The 23,147-nt window shown below is 45.8% G+C and overlaps 1 protein-coding gene across 1 annotated transcript in view; it reads right to left on the bottom strand.

Annotated features, from left to right (window-relative positions):
* Positions 1-392: 392 nt before the first annotated feature.
* The window catches only part of LOC126163193 (cytochrome P450 9e2-like), a 53,835-nt gene continuing 31,080 nt past the window's right edge, over positions 393-23,147 (bottom strand). Inside the window, exons 3-8 of the mRNA XM_049920145.1 lie at positions 18,595-18,732; positions 16,771-16,979; positions 16,481-16,673; positions 14,124-14,345; positions 3,699-3,962; positions 393-2,294 (exon numbers count right to left, since the gene is read on the bottom strand). Of these exons, the coding sequence (XP_049776102.1) occupies positions 2,128-2,294; positions 3,699-3,962; positions 14,124-14,345; positions 16,481-16,673; positions 16,771-16,979; positions 18,595-18,732 (1,193 nt within the window). The 3' untranslated portion in view covers positions 393-2,127. The remainder of the gene's footprint in view (positions 2,295-3,698; positions 3,963-14,123; positions 14,346-16,480; positions 16,674-16,770; positions 16,980-18,594; positions 18,733-23,147) is intronic.

Below are 23,147 nucleotides of genomic sequence, written 5' to 3'. Positions count from 1 at the left end.
GACCTAAGAAGTTAAGTCGCATAGTGCTCAGAGCCATTTGAACCATTTGAGCCAGTAATCCTTCCAGAGCAAACATATTGTAGAACTGATACGAATAGTAAAGGGTTCTTCAAAAGATCCATGCTCAACATATTACAAAAACATTTTATTAAAAAATAGTGTATAACAAATAATTCATCAGTATATCTTTAAATCGTAGAAAAAAAGATGAATGTTCATAGGTTACAAAAGTTCCATTTAGAGGCAAATAGTGTTAATTATCCTCACTTACTGATGACTTTCAGGATGAGTCTGTTGAAATGTGTGTCAACAGCGATTTAACTCATTAGTATGTTCTGCTTTCAACAAAGCACTTAAAGCAAGTACATACATTCAAGAGATCTGAAATCACAATCGATGTATCGGAGATGATGTTCTGCAGTAAACAACCAGCAGAACAGCTGCGCAACAACATCCTCTTTGCCTCTTTGAGGCAGCAATAATGAACTGTTCTCGAAAACGTTTTAGTGAATGTAATTGAACTACTGGACAAGTTTATTTACATCTGAAAAAATTCCAATATAACGTGTTCTTAACTGTCTAAAGTAACATTGTTATTGCCATAAGCAAGGTAACGTTTCAAGCAGTTCTGGGGCCTTACATTACAGGAATTATATGAAGAGACGCAAATGTCACGTTGAAGGCAATGTGAAGAATTAGCAACATACAGTATAATCTGGTGTGAATGATTTACTTGTAGCGATAATTGAATGCAGACTTTATAATTATTGCGTTATTTTAACATGGTAATGAAATACACATGCTGTAAATTTTAATTCATTACCGAAGTTGAAAATAAAGAACCGACTACGTAATGCGACAGTGCACTATTTGCTTCTCCGTAAAAGAGCTTGCAAGTATGCTGCCCAAAGCCAACGTCCTGGTTTCTATTTTAGCCTTGCTGCGATGCCTTGTCCTGTGTTTTGTGTGTGGCATTTGTTTCCACTGTTAAAGTAAGACGCGATAACATAACGAAACAAATCGCTATTTACAGGGCGGGACACAGTGGCGAGGACTGGTTTCCGTAATTAAATGGCGCAGCGTATTTCTCCACGTAGCATGACACAGCAGTGTTTCTTTTTGTCGACCAGAAGCAAGAACTTCATCTTAATACTTTCTTTTGAACCATCACATGTTTTTGTCGCGGTGCCTACGTCAAGCGAGAAGTCTCCTTGACTACATCAGCTTTTGTTTTAGGTCAAAGCGGAAGCGCAGCTTTATAACCAGCGTCTAACACTATACTGTATCCCCTAACGGATCCTCAAGAAGAAAAATGTTAAAACTCCTAGAACACCTACTTGACGTGTATCATAGAAAAAGACGAGAAAGCCATTTCTGCGGCTATTACGCCAAAGATAATGAGCGGTAAAATGTAACTGGCTGCTTACAGTCACGGTTAACATACGGGTAAGCTATTAATCAAATACTTTACAGTATTTCACCTGAACCAACAAAATTGTACACAAGATAACAATCGTCTTAGAGAGAATACCACCATCCTCTTAGCTAATGTACCAAGATGTTGCAGGACATCAAGACTACAGCCTTTAAATTGCTCGATAGTTGTGCGTGAAGGAAAATAAGCTATAGTGACTTCGCTGTTAAATATGCGTAGTTCGGTATTCAGTATCATCCTACGAATCTCGTGCATCCCGTGCCTCTTACTGCTTTCTGTGTCTGCGAAAAACCTATCCATCCTCATGATATCCGTAAGTGCCACCACTAAACAGGTCACAAATTTCAAGCGCCCTCTTCTAAAGAAGTATTTGCTTCATTTCTCGGTGGATTACTGTTGGTAGAGGACGTGTAGAGTGCAGTTAACGTCAGTGGAGCAGCACGAACATTCTACAATTAGACACATCTAAACATTTTCGGAAACACTGTGTGGCGTTATTTAAGGCTGTAATACTCATTAATTCATACTCAAAGTACGAAGGAGCGGAAGCGCTTAATTTCATCTTCGCTGCAGTACATCATGATGCATTTTTGTTATTGACTTCCAGGACAAATTTGTCTTTCAGTTGCACCACAACTTCTCGAAGTTGGCACATCTCTTCTTGGTAGTTCCTCCAGCTCTGTAGAAACAGTTCAGGATCTGCGTCGAACTCCAAGCCAGGAACCGCCCTTGATAGCGAGGAAGATACTGTCAGGTTTGATCTCGAGGGGCACCGGTGTCTTGGAGACCAACTGGAAACTGAAGCGGGAGAGGAAGTACACCAGCAGCACCTTCATCTCCATCATCGCGAACCTCTGGCCTGGAACAACAGAACTTCCATAAGAAATGCCGTCATCAGTTTACTCTTTTCTCTGCAGTTCTTTTTCTCTTTGTCGCATTTGAAGGTCCACCGACAGAAAAAGAATGGTTCCTGAACTAATTTCGAATTTGCTTGACGAAATGATGTAACTGGTAAAGTAAAATGGGCTTGAATGTGAGATGAAAAATCTTCTTAAAGAACCACCGGTGGGAAGTTTTATTTTACTGGAAGACACAAAATTGTATGTTACTGCATCGATGGATTTGCTTTATGGTCCTCATCATCGAAGCTGTTAGCATCCATGTGTGGTTGTAACTGTGAATACTGAACAGCAACACAACAGGGTTGTTTCAACAGCATAGTGATCCCATTCCTTAGGAGAGTGCCGAAATATACATCAAAAGGTTGAAATAGAAATGAAGACGTTAGACAAGTACTAAAAATATTCGGTCTGATTGAGGAGATAATGAAATACTGGAACAAAAAACAGTAACGTCTAACACGATTTTGCGAAAATAAAATTCCAAAGACGCTGTTGAACTACAAGGATAGCTGGGGAGAGATGGTTGAACCAAGACTTTCAAATGCGGAACAAACGGGAAAAGGTTTCTCGATTCATGCTGGTGATGTGCCTATTTCTTATAGGTGCTCTTTTTTCAAGAAGTTCCTGGGTGCAGTACGCGTTGCCTCTCTCGTCACTTGAGGATATCAGCGTACGCCATTCATTGCCGGCCATGATCTTTTCGGTCGTACAAGGGTTGTAGTGTGGGAAAGTACAAAGTTACATGGGCGCTCCGACCTCCAGATCTTTGAAATGTTACACTCACAGGTCAGCGTCATTCACACTGTCCTAATTTCTATTATTTCCGTTGTGAGAGGGGTTCATTTTATGGATGACAGTGTGCGACAACAGCGCATGTGGAGGAGTTCTTGCAATGAGAGGGTATCCAGCGAATGGACTGGTCTGCCTACTCCACCGGCCTGAATCCCATCGAGCACGTGTTTGATGAATTGGCGAGACGTATTTCAGCACGTCCACGTGCACCAGCGACCATCCAGAGCATGCCAACCCCGCTGGTGGAGGAGTTCAGCGCCCCACCACGAGAACTCTCCATCAAGCTTGTGGTCAGCGTGGGAGGGTGTTGTAGAGCATGCACTCCCGCCCGTGGTGGTCACACACCCACGTCCCGCCCTTTGTAATATCCAGAGGCCCATCACGAGTCGCGGTGAGTACGGCGCGATTGCTATGTTAATTGGAACTGACACATCAAGCGGAAGTTACTTTTGTCTTTAAATTATGCGCACCACTGTAGTTGTGAATATAATGAACAACGGAGTTCTTTCTTGTCAAAATAACAGAACAGAAAAGCAACATAACACGAGAAAATGAGGATAAATACTTACCAATGCAGATGCGAGGTCCAGATCCAAATGGGCAGTACGTGAAAGGTTTGATGAGGTGTTTGTTCTCTGGGTTGAAGCGTTCCGGGTCGAAACGCTCCGGTTCCGTATAGTATTTCGGGTCGAAATGGATGGCGCGGATGGGTAGCCATATGACGTCACCAGGTCGGAGGTCGATCCCCGGGCAGGTGTCAGTCGCCGGCAGTCGGTAGGGCCGCACACACTGCCGGTCCAGAGCAGAGAGCGGCGGGTACATGCGCAGGGTCTCTGTGAACAGCGTAGCGGCGAAGGGTGAGTGGTCACACTGGCAGTTAGTCATCTGAAACGAAACAATACTGATAGGACACTAGCTGAGATATTTGTGTTTGTTCACTATGGGTCTCTTACTGTAGCGGCTAGTATTCAGATCTTCGGATATATATGAATGCTTAATACTGTGGCTAGCGCAGGACTTGGATGTAGACACACACTCTGTAGGAGCATAGCGCGGCTGATTTAGCCAGGTACCCTCCAGAAGTCGACTCACAGTACCAACCTGTCACTGACGTCGGTCGTGGAGGACAGACGTCTGGGATTGGGTGTCAGTGAGATAAACATTTTCAAATAGAGACAAATATATACACTTTGTGATCAAAAGTATCCGGACACCTGGATGGAAATGACTTACAAGTTCGTGGCGTCCTTCATCGGTAATGGAATTCAGTATGGTGTAGGCCCACTCTTAACCTTGATGACAGCTTCCACTCTCGCAGGCATACGTTGAGTCAGGTGCTGGAAGGTTTCTCGGGGAATGGCTGCCCATTCTTCACGGAGTGCTGCACTCAGGGGAGGTATCGATGCCGGTCGGTGACACCTGGCACGAAGTCGGCTTTGCAGAACATCCCAAAGGTGTTACAACATTCAGGTGAGAACTCTGTGCAGACCAGCCCATCACAGGCATGTTATTGTCGTGTAAGCACTCCGCCACAGGTCGTGCATTATGAACAGGTGCTCGATCGGCTTGAGAGATGCAATCGCCATCCCCGAATTTCTCTTCAACAGTGGGAAGCTAGAAGGTGCTTAATACACCAATGTAGACCTCTGGTGTGATAGTTCCACGCAAAACAACAAGGGGTGCAAGCCCCCTCCATTAAAAACACGACAACACCGTAAAACCACCGCCTCCGAATTTTACTGTTGGCACAACACACGCTGGCAGATGACGTTCACCTGACATTTGTCATACCCACACCTTGCCATCGGATCGCCACATTGTGTACCGTGATTCGTCACTCCACACAACATTTTTCCACAATTCAGTCGTCCAATGTTTACGCTCCTTACACCAAGCGAGGCGTCGTTTGGCATTTACCGGCGTGATGCGTAGCTTACGAGCAGCCGCTCGACCATGAAATCCTAGTTTTCTCACATTCCCCCTAACTGTCGTAGCACTTGCAGTGGATGCTGATGCAGGTTGGTGTAATGGTCTGGATGGATGTCTGCCTATAAAACATTACGTCCCTCTTCAAATGTCTGCGGTCTTAGTCAGTCAACAGACGAGGTCGGCCTGTACGCTTTTGTGCTGTACGTGTCCCTTCATGTTTCCACTTCCCTGTCACATCGGAAACAGTGTACCTAGGGATGTTTAGGAGTGTGGAAATAACTGGTACAAGGCTATGACACAAGTGACTGCGAATCACCTGACCACGTTCGAAGTCCGTGAGTTCCACGGAGCGCCCCATTCTGCTCTCTCACGATATCTAACGACCACTGAGGTTGCTGATACGGAGTACCTGGCAGTGGGTGGCGGCACAATGCACCTAGTATGAAAAACGTATGTTTATGGTTGTGTCCGGGTACTTTTGATCACAAAGTGTATGTATCTTGTAAACTTTATGAATTTATTCAAATGGTTCTGAGCACTATGGGACTTAACATCTATGGTCATCAGTCCCCTCGAACTTAGAACTACTTAAACCTAACTAACCTAAGGACAGCACACAACACCCAGTCATGACGAGTCAGAGAAAATCCCTGACCCCGCCGGGAATCGAACCCGGGAACCCGGGCGTGGGAAGCGAGAACGCTACCGCACGGCCACGAGCTGCGGACTATGAATTTATTCATGTAAAACAGTATACAAGAGTATGTATAGGGATAATGAGTAGTAAATGTTGTAAGAGTTTTGTAATAGCTATTTCGAAAGAGATTTTCTGTAGGGAAATAATTCCGGTATAATATAACCAAAGAACACGCGAAAGTCAGAGGTTAGCTTGCGTGGTACCCTTGAAGGGGGAGGCAGCTACGAAGTCACGTTGGAATACTGGTTCTGTGGCTGAGATTGCTCCCCGTAATCCACTGCAGAGACTGGCAAGTATCTAAGCTGCACTACTGAAGAATTCAAGTCGCTCATGCTGCCCCTTGATTTATAGTGAGCGTGATGTAATAAAATATGCATTTCCTTCGTTACGAGAGACCTTCTGCCAGGAGAAGTTAACTAATTTTAATTGTAACGGGATTGCAGGATCTCTAGTGAATACGATATGCAAACAGTTAAAGCACGATGACACGTAGATCAAAATTCACGCTATTCACAGACAGGTGGCGAACACAACTTTCCTGTTTTAATGTTTCGTTGATGACTGTGGCGTCAGGAAAGGCATTGGGCCTCAAAGTTGAATACTAAAATCAAATTTACCAAATCGTGGAGAAGCGAACCTCGCACTAGACACGCTCTAGGGAAAAGCAAAAAAATTGCAGACTTACTAGCAATAGTACAAAAAGTATTCATTAAGATGTTTTATAAAAATTTAATTTTGTGCATGGAAATTTCTTCCTGTCGACTTGGCACAATATCTCCATTGCGATCCCACCTGGAATTCCACATCAAACCTTTGCTGTTGTAAGCAAAGACGCAGCACCAAGATCGGTGGTAGGCACAGGGTGAAGGGCGCTTGGCCAGAGGCACAGGGACAACCAGCACGTCGCGAGAGGGCTCGCCGACTCGGTCCAGTCTGGCACCTGGCGTTCACTCGCAGAGCGGCCTTGCTTCTCAACAGGCTGTGACAGTGCATGGCGACCAGATTAGTGGGACATCAAGATTACCGATACTGTCTGCGAGAGGACTGTTACTGATCAGCTTGTAGCACGAACATGGACTCTGTTCGTGTTAACTGTCAACTTGATGTAAATAAAGAAACGTATTAATCCACACATGCATTTGTGTTGTAGAAAGAGGATACCGGCCACCCATAACAACGTCCTCTGTCCTGCTTCCCACGGTACAATACGGTGGCGACGAGGATGGCAAACTACAATGGCGATGAGGACTGTACAGTGGCAACGAGGATTGGCCGAAGAGTTTGCTTGCTTTTCTTGTGGTTTAGCTTGCAGGGGCGATCGTATTCAAGTATTTCTATTGCTCATTTTTTGTTGTGTTCTTACTTGTATTCCAGGAGGGGAGCCGCAGAACTTATCAAATTTATCTTTTCAGAGGCTTTGCTTGCTTTTTTGCTTCAACGTATTTGTGTAAACCATGAATTCCCTACCCCCTGGACCTCCTGCCCCCACTCTCAGCCGCAGACGGCCAATGTGATGGAGCTAACACGAGTTTTTCATTTTTAGAACCAACAAATTACTTCATTACTAACGACAGTACAACAACTATTGGCTGCGTCGGCCACACAACCACAACTGACCAACCAACCAGCCCAACAATGCCTCCGACCAGCATACCAACGTTCTGGCAGTTTAAGGAATCAGAAGAGGAATGGATTGAATACCTGACTCATTTCAAAGCGCATTGTCATGTTCGTGGTGTGTGTTCAAGGTACTGTAAAGTTACAATACTTCATTTCGCTTGTGGGATTCCCAGAATTCAGATTAATACAGAAACTGTTCCCTATCGTGTCTCCCGACGAACTCAGCTATTACCCGCTGCATTAACTCAATACTACGACCAGCAAGTCCAAGTGGCTGCAGCTAGATATCAGTTCTTTCGCTTGCAAAGAAATCCGGAACAGACGTAGCGCCAGTGGTATCAGAGTTAACGTGCATGACTAGGAAGTGTAAATTTAAGTGTAGTTGTGGCAACTTTTACGGCGGTATAATGATCCGTGATGCAATAACATTCAGTGTCCCGGATAGCAGAATACGGGAACAGGTCTTAAAATAGTCTGATCCATCACTTCCCCAAGTATTGCAAATCTTATAGCAATAGGATTCGGGTGCCATTCCGGCCGATAAGTCTGACGAGGCCCCGATTTGTCAGTTCGAGTCGGCCCTCGTTCGCGACCGCCCCAAGCAGCCACGACAACGAGCGCGCACACAGCCGCGAGGACAGCCACGTGGACAGGTAACCGGGCCTGTGAACTTAGTGAAATCTTTCCCTTGTTCGCCATAAAAGACAGGATTGTGCATCACGTAACGCAACATGTTACAAGTGTGGAGAAACAGGCCGTGTCCAAGCAATTTGTTAGCAACCGCACAAAAACGCCAATTTTACGGCTCCCACAAAAAACGGGCTCGTGCACCTTGCAGTAAACGATGTGTTTTCAAAACCTACAACAGGTTCCGACAAAAGTAAGATTAAGGTTGTGCCTCCTCCTCGTCCTATTGCTGTGCAACGACGTTCTAACAAACTGTTTGTCTCATTACGAATTGCTGGCCGTCGTGTGACCTTTCAGCTAGAAACGGTGCTTCAGTAACTTTGCTTAATCGTGCCTCGAACAAACAGTAAGGCTCACCACACCTTTCTAAATCTAGCAAGGACTGCAATGCTTACAACGGACAGAAAATTCCAGTGCTTGGACAGGGTTGTTTGCCTGCCACTTACAAATCTCACAGTAGCATGGTGACTTTTACTGTGTTGAAATCAAGAGACAGTGGGAACACGTTCTGTTTAGATGCCTTTGATTTGTTTGCCCTTGGCATACAAGACACTGTACTTTCAGTGACTGCTTTTACTCCAAAAGACAGAGTAACTAGCTTGCTTAAAGAACTTCCTCAACTATTTTTAGAAGGAATGGGAAACGCTAATGACATTGTAGCGCATCATACATTGAATGACGATGCACAGCCTAAGTCTTTCCAGGCCATCCGCGTTCCAACTGCTTTAAGAGACAAGGAGCCATTGAATTGAAAGAATTGCAAGATTATGGTGTAACTCCTCCCATTCAAGCTAGTCAATGGGCAAGTCCTCTACTTTGGTTGCCTAAGCCTTCTGGTCGCATTCGCATTTGTGTTGACTTCAAGTCTACAGTCTACCTAGAAACAAATTGACACTTATGCACTACCTCGTCCTGAGGTACTCATGGACAGGCTTGGTGAAGGCGTTACTTTTATAAGATAGATTTGCGTGATGACTACTTGCAAATTCCATTTGATGAAGAATCACAGATAGTGTTTGTTGAAAATTCACACTTCGGAGTGTGAAGGTGTTTGCGTTTGCCATTCGGCAGTGCTTTCGCACCCGCCATTTTTCAGTGTTATTTGCAACAGCTGACTGCGAAAGCGCCATTTTGTTCAAACTCTCTCTCTCTCTCTCTCTCTCTCTCTCTCCCTCTCTCTCTCCTTGTGCCCCTGTCCCGCACTTTCTCAAGGTCGGCTTGGTTATCGTCTGATCTGCCAAGGTTAATTTAAGGGGAGGCCGGATGCCCTTCCTGTCGCCATCCCGGTGGGTGAGAGGACGATGACGACAACACAACGCGATGACAAGGACAACACAACACCCAGTACGTGAGCGGAGAAAAATGCCCGACGCAGCCGGGAATCGAACCGGGGCCCCTTGGCGCGGCATTCGGTCGCGCTGACCACTCAGCTATCGGGGCGGACGCCATTTTCTTCAAACTACCTTGACGATATTGTCGTCTCAGGTAGTACACCAGAGGAACACACTGGGAATTTGCGGACCCTTCTTCGAGTGTCGTCTCGAAAAGTATGACATTTTTCACTCTGAACTTCAGTGCTTGGATCATGTGATAAAGCGTGACGGAGTGACCGCGCGGCCTAGGGCGCCATGTCACGGATTGTGCGGCCCCTCCCGCCGGAGGTTCGAGTCCTCCCTCGGGCATCGGTGTGTGTGTGTTGTTCTTAGCATAAGTTAGTTTAAGTAGTGTGTAAGCCTAGGGACCGATGAACTCAGCAGTCTGGTCCCATAGGAATTCACACACGCACACACATGTGATAAACAGTGATAAACAGTCTCACTTGCTTGCAATCCGTGACCCTTCTCTTCCTCGCAGCAATGTGTCTGAACTGCAGTCAGTACTAGGCAAGATGACATACTGCATTCGGTTCATACCGAATGCTGCGCAGATCGCGGACACATTGCATCGCTTTCATCGGGAAAATGTGTCTTCAGTGTGGACCAAAAAGTGCCAAGAAGCATTTCAGAAACTCAAAAATGCCTTGCTTGGTGACTGTTGTTTAGTGCAATTTGACCTGCCAAGCTAGCAGTTTTGCAAGTGGACGCTTCTTCCTACGGAATCAGCGCTGTGCTTTCGCACAGAGTTGGTGCACAAGACAGACCCAATGCTTTTGCCTCAAAGTTGTTAACTCAGTGCAATTATTGTCAAACAGAAAAAGAGGCTCTCGCTATTGTTTATGGTGTGACCAAATTCCATCACTATTTGTGTGGTCACAAGTTACTTTAGTGACAAAAATGGCTCTGAGCACTATGGGACTTAACTTCTGAGGTCATCAGTCCCCTAGAACGTAGAACTATTTAAACCTAAGTAACCTAAAGACGTCACAAACCTCCATGCCCAAGGCACGATTCCAACCTACGACCGTAGCGCTCGCGCGGTTCCAGACTGAGGCACCTAGAACCGCTCGGCCATAACGGCCTGCCTTTTAGTGACAGATCACAACCTTTTTCAGTCATTGTTTCATCGATAAAAGCCGTTTCCTACACGCAGTGCTCAATAAATGCAACGTAGGGCTTTCTTGCTTTCACAGCATCAGTATGAAATTGTGTACAGACCTACGCCAAAGCATTCCAAAGCACACACCCTATCTCGCCTTCCGATTGTCCCACACTCTGATTTCGATGCATCTGCCGCCTCTTGTTGCCAAATCGATGCGCAGGACTCTGAATTGCTGGACTCTTTTTCCCTGGCACTACAGAAGAATTGCACAGGCCGTGGAAGCAGACACAGATCTCAAGATTTTGTTGCATTACATTCGCACGTCTTGGCGTCGTGCATTGAAGATTATCTAGAATTCAATTGTGCGTCGAAATTTTGCGCATGAGCATAACCTTTCAGTTCAACATGGTGTGATTCTAGTTCAAAAGGACAGTGGACCATCGTGTGTACTTATTCCCAATGTGCTACGAAAGGATGTGTTGGGGGATTGTTCCACCCAGGACACGGGGAACTGTTCGCACCAAACAGTTAACGCTACGGCTCCGAACTTGGCAGGGCACGGACGCCCATTCTGAATAGATGACGCCACAGTGTCCCGCATGCGCGGAAGACCAATCCGCTCCGCCACAGACATTTGCAGCTTGGCGTAAGACTCAATCGCCGCGGCAACGAGTGTACAATGACTTTGCAGGACCATTTTGGAACACTCGTTGGCTCATAGTGGTAGACTCTTTTAGCAGTTCCCCATTTGCGGTGCCTATGGTTCCTACCACATCACGTAGCACAATTCAATCGTTGACCTATATATTTTGCATAGAAGGTTTGCCAGAAGTACTTGTGTTGGACAATGGACCACAGTTCACCTCACTTGATTTTGAACAGTGCCGGCCGCTGTGGACTAGCGGTTCTGGGCGCTTCAGTCCGGAACCACGCCGCTGCTACAGTCGCAGGTTGGAATCTTGCCTCGGGCATGGATGTGTGTGATGTCCTTAGGTCAGTTATGTTTAAGTTGTTCTAAGTTTTAGGGAACTGATAACTTCATATGTTAAGTCGCATAGTGCTTACAGCCATTTTGATTTTGAACAGTTTTGTGAACAAGCTCTCCGTTTCGTGCCCACTCAGTGGAGAAGCAGAACGCTTTGTACGCACTTTCAAACAACCGATGGTGGAGCTTCTCACCAGCCACACTCAGGAACAGGCAGGCGCTGGAACTCCCTCACGCCTGCTGTCGGTCGCTCCCACCCACGAGGCGGACCATCACCGGCGGCACCTCTTAGTGGCCGCCGCCATCGGACGCTGCCACCCTTGCTCCACCCACTGCGGCGTCTGGCGCCGCCAATGGTCCGCGAGTATTAGTTTCGCGCCGACCGATCTGGTTCTTTTCAAGGTTTACGGCAACCGTGGGCGCTGGGAGACAGAAGTGATCCAGGAACGCATTGCCTGTCTCATGTACTAGATTGCAGGTCCACATGGTTTGCCGCGCCGCCACCAGAACCACATTCGTGCGCGTCATCTGCCCCGTGGTTCTGCTGCTTTCCTCCTCCCAGACTGACCGCCTCACGGGTCAGCGCGGCCTCTGCAGCAGCCCGCTGGTGCCACCAGGGCAGCCCAGCAGGAGCAGATTCTATAAAGACCCGAACTGCCATGTATGAAACAGGTTCAGAGACTGATTTCCCTGTTAACGGTTTAATGTGTTAAATATTTGGCGTTAATCATCTAACGCCTTTGCGTTTGAAGGCGGAAACCTTAATTATGTTCGTTTTATTAGTTTGGGATTAATTACCCACAGGCTAGAGATGTTTAAAGTTTGTTGAAAGGGGCTAAATTCTCTCATTATCAAACACTGGAAGACTATAGTGTGTGTAATTTGTGTTGCATTACACGAAAACTTAGTTTTTCACGAATGTCAATTTTCATGACGACATATGTCCATGATGGACAATGTCTGAAGTACTCATCATTGGTTTCCCTCCTACATGACGAAAGATGTCCTCTTCAAAGTGGAGAGTGCGGTGCTTTCATGCAGTGCCACAGTAAACCCTTCCAGTTACGAACGTACCTGTTTCTCGTAACCATTGTTGATGTCGGACGAAACTGATAAGTGATGTCATAAGTACAAGGGACACTGACGACAGGGCCCTTTTCTTAGTTTATGGGTACCTTGAAGCGGGCTCCTTATCAAAACTGTACCTCTAGAGCCCTGTACAGGAGTTTTGAAACAGTATGTAGATACGTTGAAGACGATCCATGTCGGCTGTCATCCTATCGGTCCTCCTCCAGAGATCGTACCCTTTCGGACTCGTGACAGGGTCGCGAGGTGGCGCGCACGATCGACCGAGCGAACGTGTGGAGTGAGGGGCATGAGAGCGTGTGGCTGGCAGCGGACACGAGAGGCAACCTTGGCGGCGAATACTGTCGCGATGAAAATGTCCACTCGAGTCGCCGCTGGCTGCATTGAGCGTGTTTTAGGACGGACTGTGTAGCGAAGAAGTTTGGTGGTCGTCAGCTGATACATATTGTTGGGAAGTCTTCGTGAGCTTCCAGCAGGTAGCTGCAGAAAGTCAGCACCGTAGGCACGGTGTCGGACCCGGCGAAGAAGAATATCATCGCTTGGACTGCCGCATCTTCGTCGGTGATCTACGTTTCCAATACTGTTGGACACAGACCTAAACTGACGTTATGAGGTGAAATCATTGTACTTACGTCATTCGTTCGAGACATATTTTCTGCTCTCCGTGTTGCAAGTTGATGAACCTGAGACAGACTACGGTTTGATTCTCAATCACGAAACTCTTTGTACAGTTTCTCTTGTTGTTCGCCGCTACGAAACTTGTCGTGCCACTTTGGCTGTAGTAATACGTATTGGTGTCTGATGGCGCCAATATCCTGGTTTACCGTTGAAACCTTGGAGCTTACTGTATATTATTTCTCAGTCTTAGTGTTTAGCCTATTTCAGAAAGCACTGTGTGTCACACAATCGATGCACCAATGTATGGTCATTCAGTCACATCGTCCTGCGGGGCCTTGAATGTTTGCGTCTATCAAGGACGTATAGCTGTTGTAACTCTAATGTATCATTTTACGCCTTTCCTTGAAGTAATCTTGTACGAGTGTGATTTTAGTGTGATTTTAGTTGCTTGTTTTAAATACCAGGGGTTTGAGTGTGATTCGCTTACTTCTTGGAGGCAGTGACAATTTGTTTAAAGTGTTTTGAAGCTAATATGATGTTGTTGTATCTAATATTATTCCACGTGGACTACTTTGGGTTCGTTAGGGCAGGATTATTTATTTAAGGAGTTTAAATCGTAGCCGACCCACTTCCTTGTCCTGGAAGTAGCGCTTTAACACACCCACCTATCCCTGGGGGTCACTGTCAAACCCTAAAATAGGGACTGATCATATGGGACTCCCTTGCGTAGCTGCTTTAACCGTTATTACAGTTTGGAGAAATATAATCAATGTTTCTTCGATTCAGCAACGTACGCAGAACACCAAACAGCACCAACATAAAAACAGCCAGTGAAAGAGTGTACTCCCGACAATACAGTCGATACCCATTTCAGTGAGGAGGGTTGCAGCTTACCAGAGAGCACCATGTCGAGGTACTGGCAGCCCATGACTTGCTCGTAGCTGGGCTGCCCCCCGCTCTTCTCCATCAGCTCGTCCACCTCCTGCTGCAGCCGCCTCTGGACGTCCTCGTGAGCCGCCAGCAGGTAGCTGCAGAAGGTCAGCACCGTGGACACGGTGTCGAAGCCGGCGAAGAAGAATATCATCGCCTGGGCTGCCACATCTTCGTCGGTGAGGCCTGCCATCATGCAGACAAGGTGAGCACTATTCTAAGGAACACATAAATTGTGAAAAAACAGAAATTTCTGCTCTTCCTGGATCTGGATTACCTAGTTGTACCGAGAGTGACAGCAAAACGCTAATGTAAAAGGGGAAGAAACCGGTAAGTGCGAGTAGAATTCGCGCACCGAGCGTCCCGTACACAATTATGTGTACAGGGTGGTCCACTGATCGTGACCGGGCCAAGTATCTCACGAAATAAGCGTCAAACGAAAAACTACAAAGAACGAAACTCGTCTAGCTTGAAGGGGGAAACCAGATGGCGCTGTGGTTGGCCCGCTAGATGGCGCTGCCATAAGTCAGACGGATATATATTGCGTTTTTTTTAAAAATAGGAACCCCCATTTTTATTACATATTCGTGTAGTATGTAAAGAGATATGAATGTTTTAGTTGGACCACTTTCTTCGCTTTGTGATAGCTGCCGCTGTAATAGTCACAAACGTACGTGATATCACGTAACATTCTGCCTGTGCGGACGGTATTTGCTTCGTGATACATTACCCGTGTTAAAATGGACCGTTTACCAATTGCGGAAAAGGTCGATATCATGGTGATGTATTGCTATTGAGATCAAAATGCCCAACGGGCGTGTGGTATGTATGCTGCTCGGTATCCTGGACGACATCATCCAAGTGTCCGCACCGTTGGCCGGATATTTACGTTATTTAAGGAAACAGGAAGTGTTCAGCCACATGTGAAACATCAGCCACGACATGCAACAAATGATGATGCCCAAGTAGGTGTTTTAGCTGCTGTCGCAGCTAATCTGCACATCAGTAGAAGACAAATTCCGCGAGAATCTGGAATGTCAAAAATGTCGGTGTTCAGAATGCTACATCATCGATTGCACCCGTACCGTATTTCTATGCACCAGGAATTGCATGGCGACGACTTTGAACGTCGTGTACAGTTCCGCCACTGGGCACAAGAGAAATTACGGTACAATAGCAGATTTTTTGCAAGCGTTCTATTTTCGCCAACAGCGGTAACGTAAACCGGCATAATATGCACTATTGGGCAACGGAAAATCCACGATGGTTGCGACAAGTGGAACATCAGCGGCTTTACAGAAGCTCTCCTGCGAATAGGATATTGTAGAGACGTGGCTTAGCCACAGCTTGGGGGATGTTTCCAGAATGAGATTTTCACTCTGCAGCGGAGTAGGTAGGAGACTAGACGAGGCACTGGCAGAAGTAAAGCTGTGAGGACGAGCTGTGAGTCGTGTTTGGGTAGTTGAGATGGTAGAGCACTTGCCCGCGAAAGGCTCGGTTCGGCACGCAGTTTTAATATGCCAGGAATTTTCATATCAGCGCACGCTCCGCTGCAGAGTGAAAATTCATTCATTGCGACGTCTCCTACAGACGACAGTTGAAAATTAGATGGGCTGATAAGGTAAGAAATGAGGAGTCTCTCCGCAGAATCGGTGAGCACTACGTGGAAAACACTGAAGAGAGGCAGGGAGAGGATGATAGGACATCCGAGACACCAGGAAGTAACTTCCATAGTACTAGAGGGAGCTGTAGAGGGTAAAAGCTGTAGAGGAAGCCAGAGAGTGGACTACATGCAGCAAATAATTGAGGGCGTGGATTGCAGAAGCTACTCTGAGATGGAGAGGTTGGAACAGGAGAGGAATCCGTTGCCGGCCCCATCAGACCAGTCGAAAGAACGATGACTCAGAAAAAAACTCATTTTAACTCTCTCCATCGTCAGAAGAAAAATGAACTTAGTAGATGCAACGTCTCGCGTGGGGATAGTACCTCCAAGACGAAAGAACGATGACTCAGAAAAAAACTCATTTTAACTCTCTCCATCGTCAGAAGAAAAATGAACTTAGTAGATGCAACGTCTCGCGTGGGGATAGTACCTCCAAGACGTGAGTTTACAGTTAGTGATGGTCCGGGGGAGTACTATTCCTGACGCGATACACTGTATCTGTTGCTGTAATTTCGATCCTGATACGAAACTTTGCCTAAACCACTTCACCTTCTTACGAGACAGCTAATTATGGTCGTAAAGAACTGCAGCCAATGCACTAGAATACTGCGTTAGTAACTAATGCGGAAAATGAAAAGTCACCAGTGAACAGACTTACGCCTGGCCTTGTGTCCAGCCGTCCCGTCCTTCTCTCCTTCGTCTGCCGCCAGTTCGCCGCGTCGTGCCTGCATCAGCAGGTGGAGCATGTCGGGTCGAACTATTCCCTGCTTCTCTCTCGTCTCAATGGTCTCCCACACGACAGATTTAAAGTACTCTATCGCTTTCGTACTGACGAACGGTATGCCCAGCAACTGTCGCGAACGGGAAAAGTAAAACAATCGTTAAAACAGAGGTTACGATTATTCAGAGAAATTAGAAAAACTCTTTAATTTCGTGTGCTGTACTCACCACCATGAGCGACGGGAACAGCATATAGCCAATAGCAGCAGTCACGCGAATGTTGGTCAGCTCCCGGCCCATGCAGTAGAACAGGTTCTCTGGGTCCGACAGCGAGTCCACTTTGACACCAAATGCTGACGTCGCTATCACGTCGTTGGTAATGCGAGTGAAAAAGTCCTTCGTCTCCACTGTCAGAACGTCATCCTTACTGGAAGAAGCTGAAAGAAAACGATGTAAAAGAAAATGTTTGTACTCAGTTCTCTTCAAATTTCAGGCTTTGGTTTGATTGGAAGAGTACAACAACGGAAACTCTCCAGTGTCCAACAGTAGCATCTGTTTCTAGTTTACGTAACGCATGTTGCTTCAGACTTATGAGCGACTGCAATGGAACCTTTGAGAAAGGCAATATATACCACCATATAGAAGGAGGTATGATTTATGTACTTACTTAAAGCTAAATAAATGATTCAACAACCTGTTGAAATTTCCCCGGAACGTTTCTCTAAGGTAGTGGACAGGTACGTTAAAATGAATGAAGAAGAATATTCTGTAACAGGTTAATTTCTATTTCTCTGTAATGTGCCTTAATCCGTCGATGTGTGTGGGCCCTGGGCAAAGTCGACATCGCCAACTATCCTCGTGGTCTATTTAAATCTTGTTGAGAAATGACAGTGGAAATGAACTGCCCTCTCCTCCCAGAAAATGAAGATCGTTAATACGTTTACGTGCGTTTTTTTTACAATAACTTTAATTGCAAATATTAGTACGTGCCCCTCCATGTGCTATATAATTAAGAAATTCGGTAATTATTCTTTTGTTTCGGGAGATTTCTACAAAACGTCCTTGCAAAAACAGTGTTAGAAACAATATCCGACTGTTTTTGCCCTAAAATTCTTCTGGGTTCTTTACCTAAACATGTTTCGATATGTTCAAGTTCATCTTTACTTCGTATCTGAATACATATTTGAATAACAACAGGAATGCTTTTATCTGAAAACTAAGTCTTACTGTTATTACTATTTCTATTGGAGTTTTAACTAATTTCAAAACTTCAGACATGAAATTAAGATTCACTGATGCTAGCACTGGGATGGTGAAACATGTTTGGAAATAAGGATCAAGAAAGTATTTAGACTTTTGCAAAAGTAGGTGTCCTCCATTCCTGTAACTGAAAACTGAGGATGTTTCACGATGGACGAAGGATGAAATATTGCCAGGGCCATGACCAAGGGAACACTGGAGCGAAAGTCGTGTTGGAAGTTTTTCAGAACTTCTTACTGGTAATGCAGCTGACAATTCATGGGAACGGTTTTAGAGAACAACAAAACGAAATATGCTCAGAAACTTACAAAGAATGGTACATACAGGTGAAAGAATACTTCGTAGCAGAAATAAATGAAGGGCAGCTTCAACTATCGGAAAAAATGAAAAGAAAATTAACAAGTTTTACAAAGGCGGTCTACTTTCTCTTGGAATTTTGGAATAAACATATAAAAAGTGCATTGCACCTTCTAATATCTCGCTTCGAGTAATGTTACGAAACCGCTGTTTCTTTTCGATACATCAACTTCTCGAAAGCTTTGTCTTTACATCCTGATCCATTTTCGATCACGTTAGCAATACTGTGTAGAGAAGAAGTAGAAAGAAATGTTCAAAAATTGTATTCAGCAGTGGTGGCAATCTGATATTTAATTTTAATCTAAATGGAGTAATCAGTCTTAGACTGTCAATATTCGACTAAAATACGTATGATATCTAAAGAATGTTGCCTAAATGTACTGAAGTTCAGAAAGTGAAAGCAGTGTTTTCAAAATACAAGTGGCCATTGCTCACCTTTGTATACAGCAGTTTCTTTCCATAGATAGTCGACCATCTGCTGTCCGATTTCAGTCATCAACACGAACATGTTTTTCATCTTCATTGAAGTGAATGCTGGGCTCAGTGTAGTCCGTACATCATGCCACTCTTTTCCTAAGGAAAGGCGTAAATAAAATTATTTTACTATTATTCTTATTCATAAGGCAGATACATATTATGCGTAGGTAGGGTAGCTGTTTATGTGCTGGTGAAGTCTACATTCTTGCCAGGCAGATTTCCTCCCTTTCCCTCCCCATCCTCACTCCCATATGATGTCATCAATGACATCAAGCATAGTAACAAGATTTTCCCCTTCCCAACATCTCTGACACACATAATTTATCCTATGTGTAAAATGGCCAGAAATTGAAAAGTTGTTGGGACACTCAAAATAGTCACTGAGTTTCCCCACTCCTATGATTTCACTGAGGAAGCATGATGCTTGTCCTAAGTGTAAATTGGTGGTAAATTAGAAAACTCAATATTGGCATATGTCCTACTTGTTTAAAATCTAAGACGCTAGGTGAGCTCATACCGCTGCAGTTCTATGACGACACAATCCAAGTTGGCGGACCTGCGGACACTGGTGCAGCCTGCATGGTTGCCAGACTTCCCAGCTCACCGGCGCCGCCGACATGCCTTCCAGGTCCCTTGTGGTAAGTACACAGTCTACTCCTAAGTTTAAGTGTTGCCAAGACTGTTCTGACTGTGCCGCAGAAGTTTCGTTTGGAAACCCTTACACGTCCTCCATAGTCCTGATCTCTCCTGATGCATTTCCATATTTTTGGAGCCCTGAAGAGAGACATTTGTGGCCATCGATTTGTTTCAGACGAAGAGGAGGGGCATTCCTGGACACAATCATGGTTCTATAGGCAGTCAAAAATACCTTTGCATGAAGTCACTGATCACCTTGTTTCATAGTGGGCTAAATTTATTAACAGTTACGGTGATTACTTTTGAAATAATAAAGTTAACTTTCTTCTATCTGCCTTGTTTTAATTTGGCAGTCCATAAACATATGCAACACAACAGCAAAAAATTTACATCCCACATACAGGAGAAATCAAGATTCCTCGCAAATGCACACTGATGCTTTTACAGTATGTATGTATATGTGATTTTGAAATACTAACTTCTAGTGACACATGTAAAACCACAGGCCACAGCACTTTGCGAAGAAAATTATGTCATTAGTCGAAATATCGCACCTAAGATCGCAGTTTGTAGCCTGACAGAAGTAACTTGCATGTCTTGCACCCAGGAGCTCTGCGGATAATTCTAGACAAATCTAACTACATACAAGACGAATGATCGCAAACGTTGCAGGTTTGGGATCAGAGATAAATGGTAGAGCAGTATACCCATTCGGAAATGTTGCAGAGGATATGTTTTGAGTTAGCTGTCGGGCACAGAGATGGGATGTTTCAACAGGATTTATAAATCTTTCCTACTGAATGCAGATATGCTTCCTTTATCAAGGTGTTTGTATAGGAAGTTTTTAGCTGGTTAAGGTTATGGACGGTCATAATGGAGAAGTCTGCTGTTACCCACACTCTTACACTGCACTCCCCATGTACGCTTACGATCGTCGCCAGATCGAAAGTCCATCCAGAGGTGTCTGGCATCACGTGTTCACACACTACTCCTGTATACTGCGAGTGTACAGGTGACGTCCGATAATATGTTGTGCTACAATCAGATGATCAAAACCCATTTCCAAATGATAAAAGCCAGGTACCTCTATGGAGTAAAATGTGGCAATTAACTCTAAATAGCGAAAAGTGTGAAGTCATTCACATGAGAACTAAAAGGAATCAGCTAAATTTCACATGCACGATAAACCACACAAATCTAAAGGTTGTAAACTCAACTAAATACTTAGGGATAACAATATGAATTACTTAATTTGGAATCGCCGCAAAGATAATGTTGTGGGGAAAGCAAATCAAAGACTGCGACTTATTGAGAGACCACTTGGAATATGTAATAGGTGTACTGAGGAGACTGCTTAGACCACACTTGTCCACCCTCTAGTGGAGTACTGATGGGCGGTATGGGACGCACATCAGATAGGATTGACGGAGGACATCTAAATGGTTCAAAGAAGGGCAGCTCGTTTTGTATTATCGACAAATAAGGGAGAGAGTGCCATGGAGATGGTACACGAATTGGGGTGGCAGTCATTAAAGCAAAGGCAGTTTTTCATTGCCACAGGAGCTTCTCATCAAATTTCAATCACCAACTTCCTCCACACAGTGTGAAAATGTTTTACTGGCTCCCACCTACTTAGGGAGAAACGGTCATAATACACTCCTGGAAATCGAAAAAAGAACACATTGACACCGGTGTGTCAGACCCACCATACTTGCTCCGGACACTGCGAGAGGGCTGTACAAGCAATGATCACACGCACGGAACAGCGGACACACCAGGAACCGCGGTGTTGGCCGTCGAATGGCGCTAGCTGCGCAGCATTTGTGCACCGCCGCCGTCAGTGTCAGCCAGTTTGCCGTGGCATACGGAGCTCCATCGCAGTCTTTAACACTGGTAGCATGCCACGACAGCGTTGACGTGAACCGTATGTGCAGTTGACGGACTTTGAGCGAGGGCGTATAGTGGGCATGCGGGAGGCCGGGTAGACGTACCGCCGAATTGCTCAACACGTGGGGCGTGAGGTCTCCACAGTACATCGATGTTGTCGCCAGTGGTCGGCGGAAGGTGCACGTGCCCGTCGACCTGGGACCGGACCGCAGCGACGCACGGATGCACGCCAAGACCGTAGGATCCTACGCAGTGCCGTAGGGGACCGCACCGCCGCTTCCCAGCAAATTAGGGACACTGTTGCTCCTGGGGTATCGGAGAGGACCATTCGCAACCGTCTCCATGAAGCTGGGCTACGGTCCCGCACACCGTTAGGCCGTCTTCCGCTCACGCCCCAACATCGTGCAGCCAGCCTCCAGTGGTGTCGCGACAGGCGTGAATGGAGGGACGAATGGAGACGTGTCGTCTTCAGCGATGAGAGTCGCTTCTGCCTTGGTACCAATGATGGTCGTATGCGTGTTTGGCGCCGTGCAGGTGAGCGCCACAATCAGGACTGCATACGACCGAGGCACACAGGGCCAACACCCGGCATCATGGTGTGGGGAGCGATCTCCTACACTGGCCGTACACCACTGGTGATCGTCGAGGGGACACTGAATAGTGCACGGTACATCCAAACCGTCATCGAACCCATCGTTCTACCATTCCTAGACCGGCAAGGGAACTTGCTGTTCCAACAGGACAATGCACGTCCGCATGTATCCCGTGCCACCCAACGTGCTCTAGAAGGTGTAAGTCAACTACCCTGGCCAGCAAGATCTCCGGATCTGTCCCCCATTGAGCATGTTTGGGACTGGATGAAGCGTCGTCTCACGCGGTCTGCACGTCCAGCACGAACGCTGGTCCAACTGAGGCGCCAGGTGGAAATGGCATGGCAAGCCGTTCCACAGGACTACATCCAGCATCTCTACGATCGTCTCCATGGGAGAATAGCAGCCTGCATTGCTGCGAAAGGTGGATATACACTGTACTAGTGCCGACATTGTGCATGCTCTGTTGCCAGTGTCTATGCGCCTGTGGTTCTGTCAGTGTGATCATGTGATGTATCTGACCCCAGGAATGTGTCAATAAAGTTTCCCCTTCGTGAGACAATGAATTCACGGTGTTCTTATTTCAATTTCCAGGAGTGTATTTTAGTGTTCGTTTTTCCGGCACACTGTTCAAGAGCGGAAAGATAGAAAAGTAGCTTAAAGGTGGTTCGATGAACCCTCTGCCAGGTATTTAATTGTGAATTGTTGAGTAATCATGTAGATGTTCAGATCATATGAGTTTGATGACCAAGACATCGACATGAATGCTCCTCGAGGCACATGTAAGAGATCACTCAGATATGATCATATTTTGTTCGCGCGGGCCGAGGGTAGGCAAATAATGTAGAGGAGCTGTGCTAGAAATCTCGTAACGGGTGAGTATATTTCCATTGCCGTGGGATGGCCCTCAGTTAAATGTTTTTACCACCCTTGGTAGCTGAATGTCAGCGTGACGGATTGTCATTCCTCTGGGCCCGTGTTCGATTCCTGGCTTGGTTGGGGAATTTTATCCGCCCAGTGACTGGGTGTTGTGCTGCCCTCATCATCATCCTATCATCGTCATCGACTGCAGGTCGCCGAAGTGGCGTCAAATTGAAAGACCTGCACCCGGCGAGGTCTGACCGACGGGGGGCCCTAGCCATACTATTAAATAAATAAATACCAGGACGTGATTACAACATTCATGTCTACCAAGCTAGCCAATGGATTGCACTGCGGGTCAGATCATTATGATAGTGTGTAAATGATATTTCACTTACTGAATCTATATTGAGATTAGACGTGAGTAGATGTGTAGTAGTAACTGCTGTACCACCATACTCATTCCATACACTCAAAAAGTAGATCCCATAGTGAACTCAGTAAGATAGTAGCAGCATACTCATATTATAGACTCAA

Source organism: Schistocerca cancellata, chromosome 2 (genome assembly GCF_023864275.1).
Source record: "Schistocerca cancellata isolate TAMUIC-IGC-003103 chromosome 2, iqSchCanc2.1, whole genome shotgun sequence".
NCBI classification, from domain to species: domain Eukaryota; kingdom Metazoa; phylum Arthropoda; class Insecta; order Orthoptera; family Acrididae; genus Schistocerca; species Schistocerca cancellata.
The sequence above is the reverse complement of the archived record's forward strand: the minus strand, read 5'-3'. Positions and strand labels throughout refer to the sequence as shown.